Source organism: Rhopalosiphum maidis, chromosome 3 (genome assembly GCF_003676215.2).
Source record: "Rhopalosiphum maidis isolate BTI-1 chromosome 3, ASM367621v3, whole genome shotgun sequence".
NCBI lineage: Eukaryota > Metazoa > Arthropoda > Insecta > Hemiptera > Aphididae > Rhopalosiphum > Rhopalosiphum maidis.
Genome location: NC_040879.1, coordinates 19,265,426 through 19,291,729, shown reverse-complemented (window position 1 = coordinate 19,291,729; position 26,304 = coordinate 19,265,426). Strand labels below are relative to the sequence as shown.

Below are 26,304 nucleotides of genomic sequence, written 5' to 3'. Positions count from 1 at the left end.
CGCTCCCGGTGGAAATCTTTACTAATATACATTTTTCAATCAATTTGTAATCGGAATGTTAACACCTCTCAGGCCCATTGCGTGCGAGGAAAACGATCGATGTACTGGTCCAACCACATACACCGGACCTATCAGTCAAGTCTCAGAGGGCTTGGACCTGAGGGTTTGCGGGCAGCCAAGGTTGACTTCACCACAGCCAAGTGGTGCTGCGACTCAAGATTTAGAAGTCCAAGACGTGGACTTGGAAAGACCTATGCCGCTCAGGTCGATCCAAACCCGTGGGAAAGCCATATAAAGTGATTATGAAAAAGTTCGTTGACATTTGGCATAATCTCACCCCATAAAGGTGCTATAAAAGCGGTTTCTAAGCTATTTAATTTTTAAAGTAATTCTTCACGCCTTTTACTAGGTTTTTCATTATAGCCTTACAGTCTTTACTAATATCAGTTAAAATAAGAAAAATTTCATTCCAATCTTTGTTAAGACCGTACATTCTTATCATGTCTTGTGTCGAGAGAGTTTTTTAATGATACATTTTTAGATTGGTTTTTAGAAAAAACTAAAAAACTATAAGCAAGTACTACGTCCATTAATCACTTACACCTGCCCTATTTGGGGTAATTGCGCACAAACTCATCTTAAAAACTGCAAATATTTCAAAACAAAGTTTTAAGAACGATAACAAACGCTCCATGGTTCGTAAGGAACTCAAACATACATAAAGATCTCAAAATCTCAACTCTTCAAGACCACATCAAGCTCTCGGTTGTGTGCTTCTTCGAATCCATCCACAAGTCAACAGGCTCAATGCACTACCACATCAACATCAGACCACCTCCACAACGCCGTATCAAACGAGGTCGCCCGCATGACCTAATTCCTCAAGATACAATCTAACTTAAGTCTCTAACTATTGTTCTCTTCTAACGTAAAATTGTAATTTAATTATCGCACTTAATACGCCAAAATGTATTTTATCCTTCATCTCTAGGTATAGATAACAAAAGCTAGGAGTACCTTATTGTAAAAGTAAAAAAAAATAAAAAACTGAAAATGGTAGAGTTAAAAATATTAAATGTGATACTTAGTCTCTGAATAAAATATTTCCAAAATTATCGGAAACTACTATGGATGGCATAGCTTCTATGGCAATTAAATGCCTAACGGGGGCCATGTTTTCCAAGTTCGTTTTGAAATCATTTTATTGACAGAAAACTGAATGATCAATACCCAATGGCCCAACTGTATTCACCTAACCTAACCTGAGATCGCCATTGCATAAACATTTGATGACTCACCAATTTGGAATTCTATGGTCAGGCTCAAGGATCAGTGAATGTTGCCACTACTTGGCACAAACTAGGTACTTTTTTTTAAAAATAAAAGAAAAATATTACTATTCGGTTTAAATTGTTAAAAAAAAAAATAAAGACAAAATTATATTATAAATAACCATATTTTTTATTAAATCAGAAGTAATTCTTTGGGTTAAGGTTTCTTTAAAACTATCTGAAAGTATGCTGTCCGAATTATTTCTGCTGCTGTACATCCCTTGATTCCACAGCTTTCGATAGCCTACCTTTAGCACGGGCAGTTAAAATACGGATCAATGTTTCTACTGTTCTGGCCGTAACAGGCAGAGTCCTTGCAGCATAAATTCATCTATCGCTTATTTTCCATCCATTTGTTTTATTTTATGCTTTCGTTTTTCTAGAAATTCGGGTGACACTTCCATTTTGATAGCAATATTCTTTACTAATTTAATCCTAATTTAACGATAAACAAGATAAACAAAATCATACACATTTCAAAATGTATGATGAAGAAATGTCGTTTTAAAGGTTGAATAAAATTAAGTAACAATTTTGGGCCCTTGGCGTAACCACAGTTCGCTATACCCTTGCTACGTCAATGGTAACTGTTACTGTTAAACTGTAATTATGAAAAAAATTCAATCCACTCAAGGAAATTACAATGTTTATTTTATGTACGTACTTCTTAAAGAAAAACGTCTTAAATATCCAGATAAATTAAAGATATCACATAAAATCACAAGTCCATGGGAAATCCACAATTATAACCATTCTACAGATTAAATTGTGTGTTATAAGAGTTTTGATGACTTTCAAGCCAATTAATTTTATTGTCACCTTTTGTTAGTTCTGTTAGGGGAAGAGCGATTTTTGCAAAGTCTTTGATATGCTTTCTATAATAGGAGCACATACCTAAAAATGATCTGACATCTTTTTGTGTTTTGGGTTAATTAAACTCAGTTATAGCTTTAATATTGGTGTTTAATGGTTTAATACCCTCCTGTGAAATAGTATAACCTAGTAGTTCTATTTTTTTGTTGAAAAAAATGACATTTTGATGTTTTTAGAGAAAAGTTCATTGAATCAATTATTTTTAAAGCTTTATTTAAGTTTGTTAGCGTTTCATCAAAATTATTGCCATAAGATGCTAGATCGTCTATAAAAAATCTTTATGGATTTGTATAGCAAAGCCGAGAATGCTTCATTTAATACCCTTTGAAATATGGCACTACTGTTCTTAAACCCTTGTGGTAGCCTGGTGAATGTCATTAAGCCATGAACTGATGTAAATGCCAATTTATATATTTATATATGGTCTGTTTCCTTTATTGGTAATTGAAAAAAATCTACTGTTCAAATCGAGTGAACTGAAGTATTTTGCACCCTCTAAAGCTCTTAGTAAGTAAGTAAGTAGTAAGTCATTGGTTCTAGGCAAGGGATATTGGTCTGTTTCAACCCTTTCGTTTAATTCTTTGTTGGATACAACCAATCAGTATAATCCTTTTTCTTTCTTTTTTACTAAGAATGCAGGTGCTACGAATTTAGATATTATTGGACGAATGATGTTTGCTTTAATTAGCTTGTCTAGTTGTATTTTGAGTTCATCTCTTTGTTGCGGGGATACTTTATGCGGAGTATCAAATTTTGGGTCTTTATAATTTTGTTTCATTTTTATTTCACATGGTTTTATATTAGCTGGTTTTATGTATGAAGTGTCAGTTGTAAAGATATGAATAATTTTTTTTAATAATTCAATTGCTTTTTTGTGTTGATATTTATCGAGATGTTGGGATATATTTATTACGGTTCCTTCATTGTCCATAAGTATTTCTTTGTCGTCGCAATTGTTCGAAATTGTGTTTGGTATTTTTGTATAATTATTTACTGATTTAATATTGTCGTTATTATTTAAAGGTTTTTTGGGTATCTAAAAGGTCATTTGGATATGTACTATTAAATAGGAAAAGGCATCGCCAACTAAATTTTTGGGTAAAAAACTAAGAGCGAAAAAACATTTTAATCAATGACTTTTAATTGCAGTCTTTTAATAAGTTTTTATTGGTTTGAATTTTTCTAAACCAACTTTGGCCTAAATGGAATCTACAGGCCATAATTTTGCTATTTGGAAAGATTTCTTTAATAGCATTGTGTGCGCTTTTTTCAAAATCAAAATGAATATTATAATTCACTAATGATACTATTAAATGCCTGTCAACTTTAAACATAATTTTGCAACTGTGCACCACATATCTACATAAACGTTAGTCGATTTTGACGTCAAAAAACAATATACTAAAGGAATATAAAAACCATTTTGTAACGTATGTATTGTATAAAGTTAATCGTAGTATTTTGGTGAATGCGAAAATGTGCCACCAGCAAAAATATGAGTTGAATGACTTAATACATCAAGATGAGTCGGGCAAGTGAATACAACTATATTTGAAATTTTTTCCATGTAGCTAAAATGTTCCTGTGTATTAGTTTTAAGAGTATCACGTAAGTTAAATAATTGAAATTTGGATTCTTCCAGTAATATTGGAATTGTTGGCAATTTTTTTTTATGGAAGTCGTACATACTTTTCTCTATAACTTAATATCAGAATGAACGGTATGTAAATTAATTTCAGTGCTACGTAATTTTTATCGAATTATTTTATTCGGTTTCGTAAATAAGTCGTTTTCACATTTTCTTTTGATCTGGGAATTTACTATTTGTCTACTAATGATATTTTTTGGAATAATGTTATGCTTGTGTTCATTAAGCACGTTAAGCACTTTCGTCACATCTTTGTCAACATAAATACTTGATTGACAATTTTTGTTAGTACACCGATATCGAATACTGCCCAAGTTTTTAAGTACTTTATATTCCTTATATTTATGACCACCATCTAATAATATATATGACAAGACATATATTTCACGGAGCGCAATCGTGTTGCGTTTTTTGTAGGTAAAAAGGTAGGACGGGCGCTATTGTGTTACAGCCATTCTTATTACATACGTATTTTTCTTCTCCCAGGTAGCCGACCGATAAATATTAAATATATCACTTCTCATTTTTTCATTAAATTATTAACAATATCTTGAGTTGATACATTTTTTAGAACTACATCATGGTTTTGCAGATCAATCCCTTCTTAATTTGTTGACACAGGGAAGCTGGTTGTTGAAATGAATATGGTTATTGATGTCATAATTAAATATCAGAAATGTTTCTTATATAAAACTGAACCTGAATATCTCACTCTTTTAAGCAAAATGAGTTATTATAAATATAATACCTACTGCATTAGAACAAATAACTGTACTAAATTATTTAAAACCTTAATAATTAACAATATTCTGCTAAGAATATGAAATTAAAAATGCATGTTGTGATTTAAAAAAGTAAAACATGAAAATTATAATTAAGGTGCATATAACCAAAACCCCTTAAATCACTTAAGTGTTTTGTACGGGGCCGCAATTAAAGTTTTGACTATTTTCAACATTTTTATTTATTTTATAAAATCCACTCAAAGTAAAGTAATAAATTAACTTTATTTTTTATAGAATCGTGTCTTTTAATCAATCTATAAATCATTAACGTTGGTTAAGTTTTAATTTGAGTTAGGAAACTCAACAGTATATTTTTCTACTTTATGGGGCACCTTTTTATTTTTTTAAATATATGTAATTTTTAACTTTCTATTCAAATAATTATATCACATTTTGGTTTAATATTAATGAAATAAAAACAATTATTATATTATAATTGTTATTATTACTGTCATAACTCATAAGAATACTGCTAGATAATAATATTATACGAGCCCTCACTCACTTTTAGTATTAGCTACAAGTTATAACTAAAATAGCCAATTTAGACGTAAGACATCTATAAGTATATGATATCACGATCGTCAAAACAATATTACACAGGTTTACTGTGGTGAATATATGGTAAATTTGTAATATAATTAATTTAAATGTTATTTTTTTCTAAAAGATAAAACCGAATTTTGCTATTATTATACCAGTGGAAAAATTATGCGGTACTCTTAAATACATTTGATTAGTTCATTCGAAGAAAAAAGTTTATTAGCAGTTATTTTAAGTTAAACCAAAAACTGATAAGTATTGACGTGTGTTATGTATGGCCGTCGCCGCGACTATCGAATCCGTGACGTCACGTGCAATGTAAAAATTCACCGTAAGGCTGGCAACACACGAGCCTTATTTTACCGTAAAATATTTCTCAACTTGTCGATTTGAAAAAAAATTCTTCAGTGTGTGATGACATGCCAACTATGGCAGACGAAAACATTATTTTGTTTTTGGGTTACCGTTTACTAATAAAAAAGAAAAAAAAAGAAAATGTGGGTTCATCCTTTAGTTAGTTCTCGACCATCCGAAGGTGCGTTTACTTTAATTTTTGAAGGACTCAGAAGAGATCCTGATAAGTTTTTTAATTTTTTTCGTATGACTGTTTCTGCATTTGATGCAGGCACTTAGCTAGGATTAAATAATTAGGGTGGCACAGTTATGGCCAATATTTTTCTTGAGTGGCCAACAGTTTTACTTCCCCCCACGGCCCCACATTAGACACTTATAGAATTATGTTTATATATAGGTATATTGTTTATAATATAATAAAATTGTAATTTCTGAATATAATAATTAGTGTAATTAGGTACAAAAAGAACTAAATTTGATAAACAAATAAATTAGATAATTTTTATCTTAATATTATATAAACCTTATATATAATGATTATAATGTATATGAATAAAAAATATATACATAAAATGTATGTTAAAATAAATACAATTTAAAAAAATAGTCTATACTAAAATAATTTTTCGATTATTATGATTTATAGCAAATTTATCTACAACTTCTTCCAAGTCCAGAGATTTTGCTATCTTCTTTTCGATGCTCATCATCGATAAATTTGATAGGCGTTCATCCGTCATTTTATTTCGCATGTATGTTGTAAGTCTCCTTAGGCAAGAAAAAGTCCTTTCGCACCCTGCACTTGATACCGGAATTGTAATAGAGATTATAATCATCTTGTATGTTTCATTAAAAACAATTTTATATTTTTCCAATAAATCAACAAAATTTATCAAATTTGTGATTTTCTTTTCGGTAAATTTTTATTGTGTTTGGTATTATTTTAAGTTCTGATTTTAGTAATTCTGTATCCAATTTATAATGTTGGGCTAAAGGTTTTAGGTCATCATAGCTCAGAAATTTGGCATTTTTTGGATGTAGATAATCAATAGCATACAAAATACTGGAATTAATGGAAAATCGATTTTCTAACTCGTTAATAATTTTGTCTAAAATTGGCAAAAATAATTTTGTACGAAAATCATTTTTAGATTGAGCTCGTTCATTTTCTAATGATATGTTTTCATCAATAAAAAATGATTTAAACTTTTGAGGAATACGCTTTTTTCTTATTTTTTGGATTTGTTCACTGGGTAATGGTATATTATTTTCTCTACAAATATATAAAGCTTCTTCGTACATTTTTTCAAAACATATATAATTAATTGATCCATCACATTCGTTAAGACAATCATTTGAATCATTTCTCATATTTGTAAGCGTCATAATTAACGATTTTATTAATACCATACTTTCTGCCATTTCGGCAATAATGCCTTGTAAAAAATCACTAACTTTTTTGAACATAGTTAGTATGTTAGAAAATACTACCAAATTTAATACAAATATAAAATCTATTTGATGTAAAAGACCTTTAGCGGTAACTGAACGATCTCCTTTATCGCTAATTAATTTATGGAGTAAAATTAATAATGGACTTAGAACTTTTTTAAGACTTAAAGTTGCAAAAACTTGTTTAGCAGGTTTAAAGCCCATGAACCTTTCATGTATTGAACCTAGAATATAATAACGTACTACTACTGATAACTGTTCTGTCTTGCTTATATCTTTCGTTTCGTCAACTATAAGAGCAAAATAATTACAACTTTGTAGTTCAAAGCTAATTTTTTCCAAAATTATTTGATTGAAAATACTGATCATTTCATTTTGGATTTGAGGACTGGTATATTTGGCATTTTGGGGAAAATCTTGGCCTACAACTTCACACTGTTCATCTATTAAATGAAGAAGTTCCAAAAAATTACCACGGTTTAAGCTTTTTACGCTTTCGTCATCACCACGTTGTGCTATACACTGTGTTCCGGTATATAATAAAACGCTAGCAATGCGTTTAATGTATTTTCTATTTTATTTTATAAGTTTCAAATGACCCTCATTAATTTGAACAGAAACAGATGGAATACTTTTGGTTTTCATGTTTTTATAAGACACCCACATTACATAACAATTTTTATGGTCTTGACTTTTATCATGTTTTTTTAAACCACTATCACTGAAAGTCGCCTTTTCCAATTTTTAAATCCTAAACTGATAAATGTTGTTTGATTGTCAAAGTGCTTTGAAAACATTCTACATGCAAAACAATAGACAGCGTCTTCTAAAATACTATATTCGAGCCAAGCAAATGATTTGAACCATTGTTTTGAAAAATGACGCCAACGATCACCATACTTAGTTTTCGGATAAAATGTTAAATTTGGTTGTGTAGGTTCATTGTTCAAATTTTGAGAAATATCTGAAGGTCCCGGACATTTTTTTAAAACACTAGCAACACTAATTTTCGTATTCGGCTCCGGTTCTTTAATTAAATCGCCGATATTTGATTCTGAATCGCTATTGCTATAACTATCCGTACTACTAGTAGAGTCATAATTATTACCTGGATTGTTGGTTATATCATCTTGTCCTTGAATAATAATGTCTGAAGAATCCACACTTTTGTTCTCGTTGTTAAGTTTCTTAGCAGAAAAATAATTTTGCATTGTTATTTGTCTTTTCATGGCAAAAAATTTAAAATTACGTACAATTTAAAATAAATAACTATGAGTAGATATAAATGTATTATATTAGTTATAAATACTATTATTAGTTATTAAATTAATACACTGTACATGGATCACAATTCGCGACAACCACAACCACAAGTCTTCAAACGTCAACTGAATAATAGCTGTATTGCTAGGTAAAGAAGAAAATAGTACAGAATTATAGAGACACAATATTATTGTTACTTTTAAATATTACATGTTTAAATTAAAAGTGAATAATAATATTATGCGGGTCACATACTCATTCGCTGATCGCCGTTGTAATAAAATACTATACATTACATTATATTATTATTTGTTATAGTTAATTAGACCTCGGCGATTAAATTTATATTTATAGATTAGGTACCCACTAACAAGTCATGCCGCGATTGGAAATTCCGATTTACTGGAATAGGTATACATGCGATTTCTTGCGACTTTATAATAATAATTAATATAGATGCATCGTCGTTAATACGACGAATACGACGGGTATGAATGAACGACTTCTATTCTGAATTCTGATATCCTGGTAATCTGACCACTATGGTCACACTATGTTCGGAAAGACAATTATGTAAAAATAACAAATATGATAATAGAAATTTTAAAATATATTTAATTTTTTAACCCAATTATTTGAGCCTTGGGTATTTGAATAATATTTCAATGTAATGGGGTGGCCATCAGGGTGGCCTGTTAATATTTTGGGTGGCCGGGCCACCTCAGGCCACCCCTTAGCTACGTGCCTGATTTGATGAGCTGCTATCCACCTACTTGGGAGAAAAACTTTTAAAAATGGATACAAATATGCGGAAGGCTATTTCTCCAACTGAAAAATTGGCTGTAACGTTAAGGTATAATTTATTTTGTATTTTTTTTTAGAATAAGTAAAACAAATTCATAGAAACATAACATTTAACAGTGTGTGTATAATGTGTACGAAATATATAATATACATTTTTAAAATAAAATAAATATTGAACTCCCTGATCAATACTAATAAGTAATAATAAAACAAACTTTTTTAAATAAGAATATTATATGTATATAGAAATAAAATAATTAATAGCTGTTAAAAATTTAAAATCTAATTCTTAAATTAAAATTAACTCATGTGTTTGGGCTATTTGTAAACGTCTGATCGTCTGCAATTATATTTGGTTGGTACACAAGTTGAGGCGATGGAGAAGATGAGATAAAAGAAGAAGATGCATTAGATGGTGAGTTATAGTTATAGTAGGTATATGGTGATTCATAAAAATGCTGCAGTGGTCGTGTTTGTTGATGTTGAACCGAAGAGTGGGTTGGGCCATTTTTTATTTTTTGTACTATTTTGATAACTTCTGCTCTAAACATTAAACTTTGATCATCATTAAATTGTCTTACAATAGAAAGTAACGAATCAAAAAACTTCTCATGTTCATCTTTTTCTTGAATGTGACTTTGACTCTTTTGTTTCGTTGCTTCTTCCAAGTACTCCATGAATTTATCCTCAACATTTTTGGTGTTTTTTTTTTGTTTGATTAGGACGTAATTCTTTATGTTGCACAGGTAGTTCAACCGAAGAATCATGTATTAGTGATTTATCAGCAGTTTGTGGTTGTATATGTAAAGAGCTTGTGGTTTGTCTAGGTTGAATAGTTTTGATAAGAAATCCCAGTTGGTCATGGTAAATATAATTTTTTTTTCTTTTCTTATTCGCCCCATCCCCAGATTTAGGCTTATTTTCTTTAATTGATCGAAAATACGCATCTTTAATGTGTTTCCACTTTTTTTCGATGTTATCTCCTGTTAAAAATATATATTATTACCCGTTTTTTTAAATTTATAACTACATATTTCAGATACCTAACAAGCGGATGTACATTCCAAGATTTACATTATTCATTCAAACTAGGGGCTTCAACGATAGGAAATATTGTTAGAGAAGTTTGTAATGTAGTATGGGAAGAACTTGCTCATATCCAAATGCCTTCTATGACAGAGGAGATGTGGAAAGATACGGCAGCCAAGTTCAAACAACGTGCTAATTTCCCTCATTGTTTAGGAGCGATAAACGGGAAGCATATCCGTGTTATAAAACCAACAGGAACTGGAAGTCAACATTTCAACTACAAGCACTACTTCTCAATTGCCCTGCTAGCAATCGTTGATTCTAACTATAAATTTGTATACGTCGACATAGGATCATTTGAAAAAGATTCAGACTCGACGATTTTTAAAAATTCTACATTTTGGAATCTGCTACAAAAAAATAAACTTAACATTCCTGAAAGTTGTCCAATATTGAATACTGATATCATTGTAGATTATGTTTTTGTAGGAGATGAGGCATTTGGCATTTCTCAACATGTTTTACGTCCTTATGGAGGAAGGAATTTAACAAAAAATAAGCGTATATTTAATTATCGCTTGTCTCGTGCGCGAAGGTATGTCGAATGTGCGTTTGGGATACTATCCAATAAATGGAGAATTTTTCATCGACCAATGAATGTTACAACAGAATTAGCAGTGGATATTACAAAAGCGTGTTGCGTTCTACACAATTATGTACGCGAAAAAAACGGAATTAATTTTCAAGATACTCTTTCTATTGATGGATTTGAGGATGTAAACACTACATATGCTGACCGTGGCACACGATCAGCGAGTGATATGAGAAATACATTTGCTGATTATTTTTCTACAGTTGGAGCGGTACCTTGGCAGAATGATAAATAAAATAATTATATTTTAGAACAAAAATAAATAAAATAATGTTATTCAAGTAATTTTGCTCTATAAATAATATACCTAGTTCAAAAACCATTTATTAAGTAACAATTCTATGATAAGTTATAACTCGTGTTCAATAATTTTACTCTGTATTTTTATTAGGAATACCTGCATAATATTTTATGATTAATATTTAAAATATCACCATACCTAATAAACTATAATATGCAATTTTTTTTAATTTACCTATAATTTTTTGATCCTTTATATCCAGCTCTTCAAATCTTGGTTTCATTATACAAAATATGTCTCTCAAGCATTTTCTCTTCTCGTTTCGATCTGAGTATGAATCTAACGTCTTATCCCATAGCAACGGCCTCTCCTCTACTGATGCTATCAAAAGATCAACATCCAAAATATCTTCATTAAGAATCTGAGTTTCTTCATCGGTAGAGGACATGTTGAAATCGATTGACATTATAATTTGGCTACTACCACGATCACGACTACAATAATAAACGATAAATAACAAACTGTCCTACTGTCACGCGATTATTACGGCCCATGTGAAGCCGCTCATTTAATTTAGTACTTATCAACAAAAAATACCCATCGCGCGCTATTTTTAACGTGCGGTATAGTCAAGGTGCACGCAAAAGTTTTCGAAATGTCGCGCCATAATCTAAGGTTGATAATCATTTATCAACCTAACCTTGTTGATAAATCTCACTGTCTAGAATCGCCTAAAACACTCTTTAATTCAACATTACCGACCAATGACGAAATTTGCATCCTTAATTGCACTTGTTCGTACCGAGGAAGCTTCTAGCTTCTTTACAATTTTTGCCATGGAGTTAAAAAAAAGGTCGGTTTCGTCCAATTCATTTTGAACAGAAGTTGAGTTTCGTTCAGCTATTTATTTCAGCAGCTGTAATCGTTCTTCCTAGTGTGTTAACTTTATCTTTTTCTTATCTCTCATAATGTTGTTTTTCTTACCATTCATTTTCTTATTATTATCTTCGTTATTATTGGTATTGATGATTGTCATATTTTCTTCTGTTTCATCAATATGGGTGATGTTTTCTTCGAGGTCAGCGTGAGAGTTTTCCACAAATTCAGTCTCGTCAAACCTAATCTCATCTCTAACAACATTGATGATTGTGTTTTGTTATTGTGATGAAGAAAGGCTATTTAAAAATGATAGGAGAACAGACCTATTCTTTGCTGCCTCTCCACTTGAACCAGTGCCAGGCTTATCTTTACGCCGAATATAATAATCTCTAATGTAGGCCCATCTTTTACAGCAGTCAGAACCTAAAACACAAATTGTAATTTGATTTCTTATTTCAGACATTTGGCCACAGGAGAATCTTTTCTGTCACTTGCTTTTCAATATCGACTTAGTCATTCCTGGATAAGTGTCATAATAAAAGAAGTTGCTGAGGCCATTATTAAAAGGATGTTTGAGTTAACTATACCGTTGCCTACAACTAAGACAAAACAGTAGTCAATTTTTTTTAAAATGGAATTTTCCGAACTGTGTCGGAATGATAGATGGGGAACATGTAAGAATAAAGGCTCCCAAACGAAGTTGATCATTATATTTTAACTATAAAGAGTGCTATTCAATCATTTTTCTAGCAGTCGTTGACGCGGATTGTAAATTCATTGCTGTTGATATTGGTTCCTATGGTAGAGAGGGAGATGCTGGTATCTACCTAAAGAGTCAAATAGGGAAAATAATAAAAAATAATAAATTTAATATACCATCACCAAAAGTAATACCCGGAACAAATGATGTTGTACCCCACGTCATTGTAGGGAATAAAGCTTTTGCTCTACACGAAAACCTGATGAAACCTTATCCAAGACAGCAATCTGCACATGATCAATCAAAAGCTGTATATAATTATCGACTATTGAGAGCTCGGAGAACAACTGAAAATACTTTCGGAATTTTATGCGGTTATTTCAGACTCTTTCCTACCTATTGCTACTGCCCCAGAAACTACAGACAAATTGATTACATGTGCATGCATATTATATAATATTTTACGTGAAACAAAAGTACTTGCACCAGGTCAAAAACATTTTGATGATGCACTCCCACTACCAACTGAAAATTTAATCCCCATAACAGAACACAATGTGCGTGCCAAAATGAATCACACTCAAATTCAAATGATAAAATTTTTTTTTTCACAACTTGTTTTAGATTCTGAACTAAGTGAAATTTTAGATGACCAAAAAAACTTGAAAATTTAATACAAGGTTCCTTAAATGAGTTTTTCTTATTGTAATTTTAAAAAAAATCAAAAATTATTAGTTACAAATTTTTTTATAAACGTTTATCCCTTTCAGCTCTAACTTACACATTTGTGTATGATAATGAAATACACCTAATAGCCTTAAATTATTTGTAAAATAATATAACTTAGGTACTGACCTACACATTTGTGTAGGTAAATCAATATTGCCCTAAAAACCTGAAATATATCAAGTGCTTATAACACTTAAATATATTATATATACATCATTATAGTATTGTAGGCTTGTAAACCATTATTAGAAATATTATTTGATGATTAGGTTAGCAAAAAACATACCAACACATTTGTGTAGGTTATTAGGTATCAATAAATGTAATAATTATTAAGATAATATATTTTTATACACCAATATAACCATACTTTTATTTTTTAAATATATTACAATTTAAATATTTTTATAAAATAAAAACAAAAAAAAAATAAGTCATCTCGACTTTAACATAATTATTTAACTTTAAATTTTAAAACTTATAAAAAACAGTGAGTACCTATACTAAGTTAATTTTTAGTTTAAAAATTTATTAAATATGACTATATTTTATTTATTTTTATGAAAACTAGTAAAGCAGTTGTTTTTTGTTGTAAGGCATAAATAAATATTACATTTTGTACATATTACCCTCGTTCTACTTTTGCAATTCTTCATCCTGCAGTTCCTAGCTGTTGATAATTTACTTACTTCGGGCCAATGTTCAAATCCGTCTTTTACCTTTGTTGTTGGTGGAACTGGAGCTCTATAATTTTGTGGCCTATATAATTTTTGAGGAACTTCTTCAGTATCTGACTAACTGGATTCTTCAGGTAATGAACGTTTTTTTACAGTTGTAGATAGCCATTCTTGAGCAACAGACATTTTAAAGTTCATAAGGTCCAAGATTTCTTTTTTAGGTAGTCGCATTTTTTCAGCATCTTCACGGTACTCCATCCATGCGTTCGCTATACTTAAATCGATAAAATGTAATGCCACTTTTAGGGTCCATTTTTTGGTTTTTACCCATGTTCGATAACATTCAATCTGTTGATCACATACGTCAACTCCACCCATATATTGATTATATGATTTTACAATAGCTGGACAAGGAACTTCAATTTCTTTGCTTTCTGTCTTACTCCATCTCTTTACCGTAACATGTGGCTCTGCTCCTGTTATAGTAGATAGTAAAGTAACACATTTGCTATCTTTCCATTTAACTGCTGTAATTTTGTTATCACCTCTAGTGAACTCTTCCCAGGCACCTCTTTCAAATTTTTTGTCCTGACTAAAATGAACATTTTTAAGCCGATTTGACATTATTGTACCTGTAGCCATTATTTTTTTGCTTATCAATCGATCCATTAACGACACAGTAGTAAAATATCGATCAAAAAATAAAACTGATCCTTCGGGGATAGTTTGAGATAAATGAATAACAACCGCAGGTCCTAGTCCCAACGTTTTATCTTGAAACGGTGTTTCGGCACCTTGATATATTTCAAAATCTAAAACTTTGCCTTTAGACGTTGTAATAACAAAATTTTTTAAACCTGTAGGTCGGGGTTTATTTTTTACGTACTGCCTGTTGGGACATCAACCTGTAAAAGGTATCATCTGCTCGTCGATTGAATAACAGCCAACCGAACGTGATATACTCCTACAAGTGTTACGAACTTGGTCGACAATTGGTTGAATTTTCCAAAGTTTACTATTATTATCGGTTGGACGGTTATTTATATCAACATAGTGTAGACAAGTACGTAAAATTAAAAATCTGTCCCTAGTTATAGCTTGAGAAATACAAATTAAACCATAACTTCTATTCCAGTACATACGAAGTCGTGGGTACTTTATTATGCTAATCATTGTATGAACGCCGTATAATATTTTAATTTCGTCAGCTGTTGTTTCTTTACCCATTTTATTTAAAGCGTACATATTGGTGTATAATGCAGCGTTTTCAAAATGTTGATTTGTTAGATATTTTTGAACATAAGTCAGAGGTGAGGGAATATTAATTGGCAAGTGAGGTCCATATGTATTATATTCTGGCAACAGTGTTCCAGTAAATGGTTTTTGTGACCAACCAATGTTTACTTCTACTACATTTTGTACAGGAGAATCGCCTATTGCATGTTCAGGGACCGACATAATTGGTACTTCAATTTGATTAGGAATAATAATTGGTACATTACCATTATATATACTTTTATCACAATCTTCATCTGAATCTGATTCCCCAACATCTCAGCATCTGAATCATCTCCACTTTCACATTCAAAATCTGAATCACTTAATGTAGCCATCAGTTCAATAAAACTTGTACTTAACTTCGCACGACGCATAGTTAATATTTAAATTAAAATTCAATAAAATCAAAAAATATTTAAAATTATTATGATATCTACTTAACACATAAGCCGAACACGCACAAATGTGTAGGTCAACAATACGACGTTATTTCGCGCGAATGGTGAACAACAACTAATGTCCAATAAAAAAATTTAAAACATTGTAATATTTTAATTTAAATCGATATGTATTACGATAAGATATGTTAAATACGAGTTATTTATAACCATCGGAAATTGACTATATTTGGACTGTATAAATGAGATATTAAAAAAAAAAAAAATGTACTAAATTATAAATAGAAAATTGTGGAATTATTCTGGTTGGTTATCGGTAATATACACAATCGTGTAGTGTAGGAACGAAACCCGTATCATATTTCATAAAAATAATACAATATTTTGAATCTAACATACACATTTGTGTAGGTTAGTAAACAATAAGAACTAAAATAAAACTTAGGCTCGGTATTTAATTATTATGCACATAAGTGTAGGATAGGTGAAAATTGCTACAATGGTAGTTTGTTGGCTCGGGCTGAAAGGGTTATAGCATTGATTATAAATACTATAGATAGCTCACTGCAGTACAAAATACGCTGCGCGCTGAATGGCGAGTAACGCTACGGGGCGCTCCGCTCGATATTTAGTTATGGCGTGTACCGCAATAATCGCTAGTATAGTTCATAAGAGTAGGGATTAGTCTTGAATTTTTCACTGTAGAGACAGACGTACATATTGACCTATCTTGGTTTCAATTCTCGGAGCGTCTACTAAGACATTAGACAATACTCGTATAATACTATAATGTAAACTTGGTACCTAACTTGTCGTTACACTGGCGCACTACCAAGGATTACAAAATAATAAATATTAAATACCTATCCATAATAATATAATTCTAGATGGGTGGCCTCCTTTTTGGCCAAAATGTACCCTTTCCATTTCAGCTAGTAGTACAGTTTTCTTTACAATTTACAATTATAACAATAGAACTTAACAATTTAATTAAATATGGTTGTATCCAGAAATGTGATTCTTTGATGAAAATCATTACCTACAACTGCTTGAAAAAAATAATAAAATAAAATGATTTAACTTTTGATTATTAACATTGATACTAAATATTAGTATTATTATTACCAAAGTAATTGTCAAAGTAAAAATTAATGTTTGTTTATAGTCTTCACTTTTCAATGTAAGCTGTAAGTTAAACGGTAACACCCCCCCTCCACCCCATTAAATAGATTGAATATTTATTTTTAAATTAGTCCCTAATTATTAAAATATATTAATTAGTTATTGTATAGTCATATTTATGGTTATAGTATGCATATTAGTATATTTGTTTGTTAAAACACATTAGTACATTACGCATTTACACATAATATTTACTATATTATAGTCATTGTCATCAATCATCATATATATTTTCTAAATTGAAATATTATTCCATAAATAAAAATATTATTATACCTGCAATAGACTTCACGTTACACTCAATGCTAAGTATTTTCGGCTCTTTTAAATTATACCATTGATTATAAATAGTATCATTAAACTATTTACTATTTATAATCAGTGCTTGTACGCTTGTACAAAATATTGGAATTATATTATATTTATTCTGAGTACACATGCGGAAAACATGCGCATTACGGACGTACAAATTGAACGATACTCGTTGATCATTCAATTTTTTTTGAAGACTTAGTTGTTATATTTATTACTTAAGTATCTCGTAATAACTATAGAATTGTGTTTTGTTATGTTATTTTGAAATCATTTATACGTCATTTCTACTGTGTTGTTCTCAAATAATTACAATGTCTAGTGACAAATGTGCATATTTTAACTGCACAAATACACGTAGAAATACATCAAATATAATATTTCATCCTTTTCCATCAAACGAAGAAAGGTCCAAAATATGGATAATTAATTCTGGTAAGTAACCAAGTAGGTAATTAACATTCGTAATTTATCTATAATATAGGTAATAAAATCTGCAATAATATGGAAAAACATTTTTTAATTTAGGAAATATTAAACTAGAATCTCTAAGTCCTAAAAAGTTAAAAAAGAAGTTTGTATGTTCATCTCATTTCGAAAAAAAATGCCTATTCTAATCCCACAGACCCAAAATCACGACTAAACCGTAATGCAGTACCAAACAAATATATAAGTAAGAAAAAATCATATTTTTGTGTATTTTCATTTGTTTTGACACTTTTATTTATTTTTAGGTGCATACACACAAGTTGATGAAACAATCATAACGACACCAAAAAAATCACGACATCGTCGTCAACAATTTACAGATGAAATGTTTGAAGGTCAGTATAATTTAAATTTATAGTTAATTTTTAGTTAATACTATAGAATGACAACAACACGAGTATGATAAAATCTATTTTACCATACTTATATTTTTAATTTTTAAAAATTTGTAAATTTTAGATTCAGAGTGAAGTGATGAATTTATTGATTTTACAGTGATGTGTGTTTTTTAAATTTTTTAAAATATGCAAATTATTTTGAGTTAGAAATTCATAAAATTTTTCCATTAAAATTTAAGATTTTAAAATTGAATACAAGATTCATTGTTAGGTCATCTAGCTTTATCAAAAAAAAAAAAAAAAATGTCTGTATGAAAGTCAAATTAAATTTTACAACATTTGGATATTCACCCGATTTCTCATGTAGCAATTTTCTTAATTTGTTTTAATTCAATGACGAACAACCGTATTAGACACTTGAATTAATTTACACAACATATTATTTACTATATTATGTTAAATAAATTTTAGTTGTCGTCAAAATTAATATAAGGCTCCTGATATATTGTTACAATAGCAGTTGAAAAATATTAAAAATACATAGGCAAACTTTTTTTTTATAATCATGAATTTTAAAGTTAGAATTTAACAAAATCTCGAAAATTATCAATCATAGTAATTAAAATAAGCAGGTAAGTGGGTGTCGCTCTGCTGTACAGTAGGTTACAAAAATTTAATATCATAAAATATTATGTCTACCTATTAATAGTAATATTATAGGCTGACATACCATCTTCGCTCAGAATATTTTTTCGTATACAACAATATTATATTATTGAATTCAAATTTAGTTCCATCCATTTCAGTAACCTACTGTACAGCAAAGCGACATCCACTTGCCCACCTTTTTCAATTAAATGTTGTGAAAAAATTTAAAGCGTTTGGTTTAATTTTGGAAGAATTATTACAAAGTTTTCGGTAATATTTCTTGTATATATTTTTAATTTGTAAATCATTTTGTTTAAGGGTTGACACCTTCACCAAAAACGTTGAAAGTAATGACACCAAATTGTAAATATGAAGTTTCCGATTCTTGCTCAAATATTCGAGCACCTGGTTCACTAATTTTTGAAAACAGTCCATCGAGTTCAATAGCTACACCTACAACTAAATCTTGGGTCTCAGCACTAATCGATTATCCCAGTCCTATGCCAAAAATGAGACAAATAAAAAGCCCAAAAAAAAGCGCACTTCAACAAGAGTTAATTAGGATTCGAAAACTTTTAAAAAGAAAACGTTCTATTATTTCGGCATTAAAACAGAAAAAAACAAACAAAAAGCAGAAATCTAATGTGAATGATTTATTTAAAATATTTAATTTTCCATCTAAAAACTCAAGAAGTTTAGTATCAATGCAATTGTTACACAAGAATCGTAAACCTTGGTCAGCTAATGAAAAAAAAGTTGCGCTATCATTATATTATAAGTCACCTTCGACTTATAAATACATGCGAAGGACTGGAATTGTATTGCCGGCTATAAGTACAGTGACACGTTGGCTACGGTCGATTAACTATTCCACTGGATTTTCGGCCAAATATTTAGAACAAATAAGGTTAAAAGTTTTAAATATGGATTATAATGAAAAGAAATGTGTTCTTCTATTAGATGTAGTTTCTATAATGAAAACTTTAGAATATAACAAGATTTTGGACGAAATAGAAAGGTTTGAGGATTTAGGTGATATGGGACGTACTGAAAAACTTGGTTCTCACGCGTTAGTAATTATGGTTCGTGGTCTTTACAAAAATTGGAAATTGCCTTTATGATATTTTTTTACTGGCAGTGGAGTTAAAGGTGATACTTTAGTCGAAATTGTTAAAAATTGCGTCAAAAAAATTGTGGATATTGGTTTATTGTCCACTTGCATTTTATGTGACCAAGGGACACACAATCATCGGATGTTTTCGTTGCTAGGTGCATCTCAAAATAATCCTTCAACTGAAATATGTGGCAAAAAATTATTTCTTATTTACGATATGCCACATCTTATCAAGATTTTAAGAAATAATCTACTATCTGGTGATTTTAAAATTGGCAATAAAGTTGTGTCTATAAATGATATTAAAAAAACGTATGAAATTGACAGCCAAAGTAAAACAGCAAGAGCTATGACCAAAATAACACCAACTCATCTATATCTCCTAACCCTTTTCAAAAAATGTCCTGCAAGTTAGCAATCCAACTCTTGAGTAATTCTGTATCTGCAGCTATAAAAACATGTGTGGCTACTGGGCAACTAAAATCGAATACAGCACTACATACTTCAGAATTTATTAATGTCATAAATAATATGTTTGATTCGGCAAACAGCAAAAATTTATATGACCGAAATCCAAACAGAAGACCTTTAAGTCCTAAAAATTCAATAGTGTTCGACAACTTGAAAAAAGCACAAGCTTTATTTAAAGAAGCGGTAAAAGTATGCCATAAGACAAAAAAAATCAGTACGCCCCCTTGTTTTATTGGAATAATTTGGACGACAACTGCTATTTTAGAACTATACGAACAAGAAAAAGTAGACATGCAAATCTATCGGCCAAATAAAGACAATTTTTTAATGACAAATCGACTAACGCAAGATATATCAGAAAATCTATTTTCAGTGATACGACAAAAAAATGGCTACAACAGAAACCCCACAGCCCGCACGTTTCGCTGTTGTTTTGGGCATATATGTACATATAGTTTGATGAAATGTTTGACAACATGTTGTAATAATTGTGAATCGGATGACGATGAATTTATAACTGTTGAAGTATTGAAGGATGTTCCTGTAGAAAACTTAATTTTATCAGAAAACGGTGAATTGTCAAATGAAAATTATGTTCACGAAACAACCGATTCTGACAATAGTTCAAAGTCAAATGAAGGAATTTATGATGTTGACTTATCACTGGAGACGTGTTCAATAACTTATTTTTCTGGTTATTTAGCAAAAAAATGTTTTGATAAATTTAATTGTGCCAACTGTAATTTAATCAAACTAAATGAACACTTAGCTGACAAAAAAGAACTTTTAATTATACACAAGGTGTTCGATTATGTGCAACAATCACAAGGCTTAAAAGCTCCATCTGATGAGCTAACACAAATAGTGACAATATGTTTAAATATATTTAAAAATACATTTCCTAAAATTAAGAGCTCAAAGCAAATTTTAAAACAACTTTTGCATAAAGCCAAAAGACATATAAATAATCATTTTTTGGTTTTACAAAATTCGTGTAAAGATCACTATGAATTTATTTTACAACTGCTGTTTAGGACACGCATTTATAAGGAATGTAAGTGGATTAATGCAAACCTTGGAAAGCGAAGTTATCAAAATGCAGCCAAATTGCGAATATTTGAAAATAAATAAATAAATAGGTAAATTATAATTTTGTAATTAATGTTTTGTTATGTATGCAGTGTACAAAATAAGTAATTTATTATAATATTGTTACATAAACAGATTTGAAATAATAGGTAAATAAAGTTGAAAATAAACTCAATTGTTTTGTTAATTTACAATTCTTCTTGTATTTTTATTACGAAAAAAATATAATATTTTTGCTTGAATTTTATTAGAAGTTAAATTTTAATAAAACAATAAATTGTAAAATACGCTTAGTCACTGGTCACAGGCGTAAGTACGGTGTCACAGTGGTAATATAAGTCAATAACAGTAAAAAAAATTATTTATTTTGCAGGGTAATGATGTATTTATTATTTCCAGTGTACAAATTGCATTAGTCGTAAAATCAAAAAACATTTGAATGAGTTTAATTAGTTTTTTTATTTTTTAAACACTTGATTTTTGAATATGTTGATGAAAATATTTTAGTCATGGTTTAAGAAATCCTTCTAGTTTATTAATTTTGTTATTACTTTTGTGTTATTAGTTTCGACGTATTTCAAAAGTATTTTAAATGTTCACAAGCGAGTAGGTAATCGAATTTCAGATAAAAGCTTTTTATGTGAGCAAATTTCGGGCGAAATTAGCTGGTCTGAACTCGTCGCTGAACGGTTTGTATTCTGATTCCTAGCCGCCAGCGGCGACGACGTCTGTAAATGCAATCGCTGAACTACTGGCTACTGCGGTCTGCGAAGCCGCCGCCGACGATGTTTGACGACGACGCACGATAACAGTTGTCCGCGGTGACGATTACGGCGACGATTACGGCGATTAGAAATAATTATTTTATTTTATTATAGGCCGAATTCCTTAGCGCTCTCTATTGGGAGTAATTACGGCGCAGCGTATTATGTACTGCAGTGAGCTATCTATAGTATTTATAATCAATGGTTATAGTTTAAATTTTTACGAAATACGTTAAAATCGCGAAAATTTGCAATTGATTTTGTTGTTGAAAAATCATAAATTTTTTTGTGTTTATACCCAAGGTTAAAAAATTCAACACTAAGTTTTCCTTCAAGTAACTGTAGAGAAAACGCGAAGTATCATTAAAGGAAAAATTTCAAGTGCGTTTGAATTTTAATTTTTTACGAAATTGCGTAACGACAATGATTTATCCTCAAACGATTTAAATTTAATTTAATTTTGTTATTATTCAAAAAATATAACTCGTACTTCGTAGATACTTGAAACTATTTTTATTCCTAAATATTGATAGAAAATTGAATACTAAGTTCCTCATAAGTTAATTTGTTAGCGATTAAAAAATTATAAGAATACATAGGCACAATTTTTTGTTCAAATATTGACAATAATTCATCAAAATCATGAATATTTGCAAATTATTTTGTAGGAATAATTCATAAAAATTTTTGTATTAGTAGCTAAAAGTCGAAAACTTAATTCAAGATTTTCCATAAGTTTGGCTAACAATAATTACCTATAAAAGAACTTAAATTTTGGTGTATTGCACAGTAACAGAAAGTGTATTTATTTTATGAAAAAAAAAAAAATTATATATTGGTTTGAACACAAGTTATTTTATTTGTTAAAACTTCAAGATACATCTGTGTATAGTGTAATTTAATTATTGTATTTTTTAACCAAAATAAAAATCTAATTAAATTTTTTTTCGGAAAAATTCTATACAGCCAATTTGTAAATCTATAGTTATTAGAAAACTTATAAATGTCAAGTCTTTTTTTTATTTATAATTTTTTTAAATTTCAAAATATTTTAAAATAACTTATTTCCGGGTAGAAATATTGGTTTTCAGTTAGAGTCAGTAGTTATATTTATTGGTCCTGGACTGGTGCCAGATACCAGTCCAACACTAACAATTGAATACGAAAAGATCATTGAAAGTGTTAAGTTTGGACACTGGTGTCTTTAAAATAAATATGGACTTGTGTCTGAACATTGACAGGTGAGCGCATACGCCTGTGCCTGCCCATAGACTATATACCTAACCTATGTATATATATTTTATAACTACTATGGTAACATATACATAACAATATATTGTTCAATCATTATATTAATATAATTTTTACATGATGTGTACATGATCAGAAAGTATAACTGATAAAGTGACAAAATGTCATGATAAAAAATGTGAGATAAGTTATATAGCTGTGTATAATTTGAACTTTTTGTTTGTCCTCCCTCCCCCCAATAAGACATTTCTAAATACACCCTTGAACAGATCTGTATACATATGTATGTAGATATATACACCACGATTTAAGATATACCTTAAATATTAATATTAATGAGTCGTGGTTATAGGTTAAGTCAGGCATGAACATAAAAAAAAATTCGGTAGGGTGATCATAGTCTATATATATATATATATATATATATTACACAACTATTCATTATCGGAGTTTCAGGGTAGGGGTGGGTGGGTTTTGAACACTCCTCCTTTATACATGCCTGGGTTAAGTAATTGTGTAATAAATAAAATTAAAATAAAATCACTAAAATCATATTTTTATGAATAATACTGTTCTTTTATTACCTACACAATAGTAATTTGAGTAATAATACTATAGTTACTAAATAGTTACTTTATACTACTTATTGTAATATTTGTTAAAAATAAAAAAAAATAGAAATTATAATCTATTTTATAATATAAAAAATAAATCACATATTATTATTGTACTCAAAATTATAGTTTAGAATTATTAACATTCAGCATTTATGTTTGAATACTTTTTCAACATATTTCATAATCCCTCTTTGCATGTTTTACCAAGTTTGATAGTTTTGTGTCAAATGGGTCTAATTCTCTAGACCAGTGGTCGGCAACCTTTTTGCCTACACGGGCCATAATTTGTCTCAGTTTTTTATGGAGGGCCGCATACAAAATTAAAATATTAAAAAATATAATTTTAACATAGGTATAATACTAATATATTTACAGATAGCAACAAACATATTACGAGTTTAACATTGCGGTTGTCCTTATTAACTAATTTTTAATTAAATACATTAGTAGAGAAAATTTAAAAGTTTAAAAATAATTATTAATTAATTAATTCTTGAATGCATTTTAGTATACAAATATTAAGTTGCTAGTGTGATTTTTGAGGTTGAATTTTTCCCGCCAATTCGTTTATATCCGCTTTTATATTGGATGTTGATACCTTAAAACAGCATTCAAGTGTTCATCGCTTAATCGTGAACAATATTTATTTTTTCGAAATTTAAGTATTGAGAATGTCTGCTCACAAATATATGTGCTACCGAAAGCAGTAATCATTTTTTTAGCAAAACTTTTAATGTCTTTAAAATCTATTTCAGAAAGACTTGAATACAATTTTTTTAGGTCATTACTTTCTTTAAAAGCATTTTTAAGAATATCGTTGTTTTGCAATTCTATGACTTCCATCTGTAAATTAGATTCAATATCGTCAATATCGACAGAAAAAGGGTTTTGAAACAATTTGATTTTATTCTCTTGTACGTAAAAATCAGAAAATCGTATTGAAAATTCATTTTGTAGGTTTTCAATTATATTTAAAAAATTAATTTTTGTAGTTTCCCAATTTAAAGTTGATTTGGTTGATTCTAATACAGTTTCACTTGAAATGATTTTATATTTGAATACATATCTGACAACAATTTGTCTTTATCTTGCAGTTTCGTATTCAGTTCATACAATAAAGTTGTTATATCAGTTAAAAAAGCCAGATTAAGAAACCACTTTTCATTTGATAATTCTGGTACATTTTTACCTTTTTCTGACATAAAAATATTTATTTCATTTCGTAAAATAAAAAACCGTTTCAAAACCACACCTCTACTCAACCACCTTACTTCGGAAAAATATATTACATCCCCATATTCAGCATCGCATTCTTCCAAAAATATTTTAAATTGATGATGTGCCAAAGCATTTTTGCGTATGTAGTTAACCGTCGATACTACAATATTCATTACATCTTTCCATGCTAAAACTTTGCAACATAATGCCTCTTGATGTATGATGCAATAAAATATCATAGGTGCTTCATGTCTTTCTTCCACCATTTTCGCATTTATTCTCCCAATTAATCCTTTATTAATTCCACTCATATTTCTACCACCGTCTGTAGTAACACTAACTAGTTTGTTCCAACTTAAATCAAGTTTTTTAAATGTTTTGTCAATTTTGATAAATAAGTCTTCTCCCGTTGTAGTTCCCTTCAAACTACATAATTCAGCTAATTCTTCAGAAATATTAAAATTAAAATAAATTCCTCGAATAAATATTAATAACTGAGCAGTATCATAAACATCAGTACTTTCGTCAGTTGCGATAGAAAAACAATCAAATTTAGAAACTTTTTTCAGTTTGAACATTAAATTTGTTCCTAACTCTTCGGTACGTCTAACACAGGTCCTAGCTGAGAGACTGATGTCTTCAAATTGTTTTTTTTTCTCAGGGCATATTTCATTTACAACGGCTAACATACATTTTTTTATAAATTCGGAGTCGTTGAATGGACGTTACACTTGGCTATCATTTCAGCAACTACGAAACTAGCTCGTACTCCTGATTCGTTTTGATTATGTTGTAATTTAAAACTATTTTGTTGAATATTTAATGAACTTTTAAAATTATTTATTTTAATCTGTCTAAGATCACCAGTGAGAGTGACAAATTTTAATTTATGCCCTGTTTCGTAGTGACGTTTAACATTATACTCTTTTACAGATAAAATGGTTTTTTGGCAAATTAAACATAACAGTTTACCTTTATTTTCGATAAAAAAATATAAATCCGTCCATGATTCGTTGAATGTACGATGTTCATCACTAATTTTACGTTTTTTTGACATTGAATTGATAGGTTATTATAAAACAGTTGAAATTTAAACTTCACGTTGGAATGTTTCGAAACGAACTGCACAAGGCCATAACCAGATACGTATTTGTCGTAATCGACGATATATATAT

At 29.7% G+C, this 26,304-nt stretch overlaps 1 protein-coding gene and 1 pseudogene across 1 annotated transcript; one reads left to right on the top strand and one right to left on the bottom strand.

Moving 5' to 3' along the window:
• Nucleotides 1–9,043: 9,043 nt before the first annotated feature.
• LOC113557799 (protein ALP1-like) lies at nt 9,044–10,969 on the top strand. Its single transcript, XM_026963347.1, has 2 exons — nt 9,044–9,102; nt 10,093–10,969. Exons 1-2 carry the CDS (start codon nt 9,044–9,046, stop codon nt 10,967–10,969), a joined length of 936 nt encoding a protein of 311 aa, XP_026819148.1.
• A 3,108-nt stretch (nt 10,970–14,077) lies between these two features.
• LOC113557798 lies at nt 14,078–15,418 on the bottom strand (annotated as a pseudogene).
• Nucleotides 15,419–26,304: the final 10,886 nt, after the last annotated feature.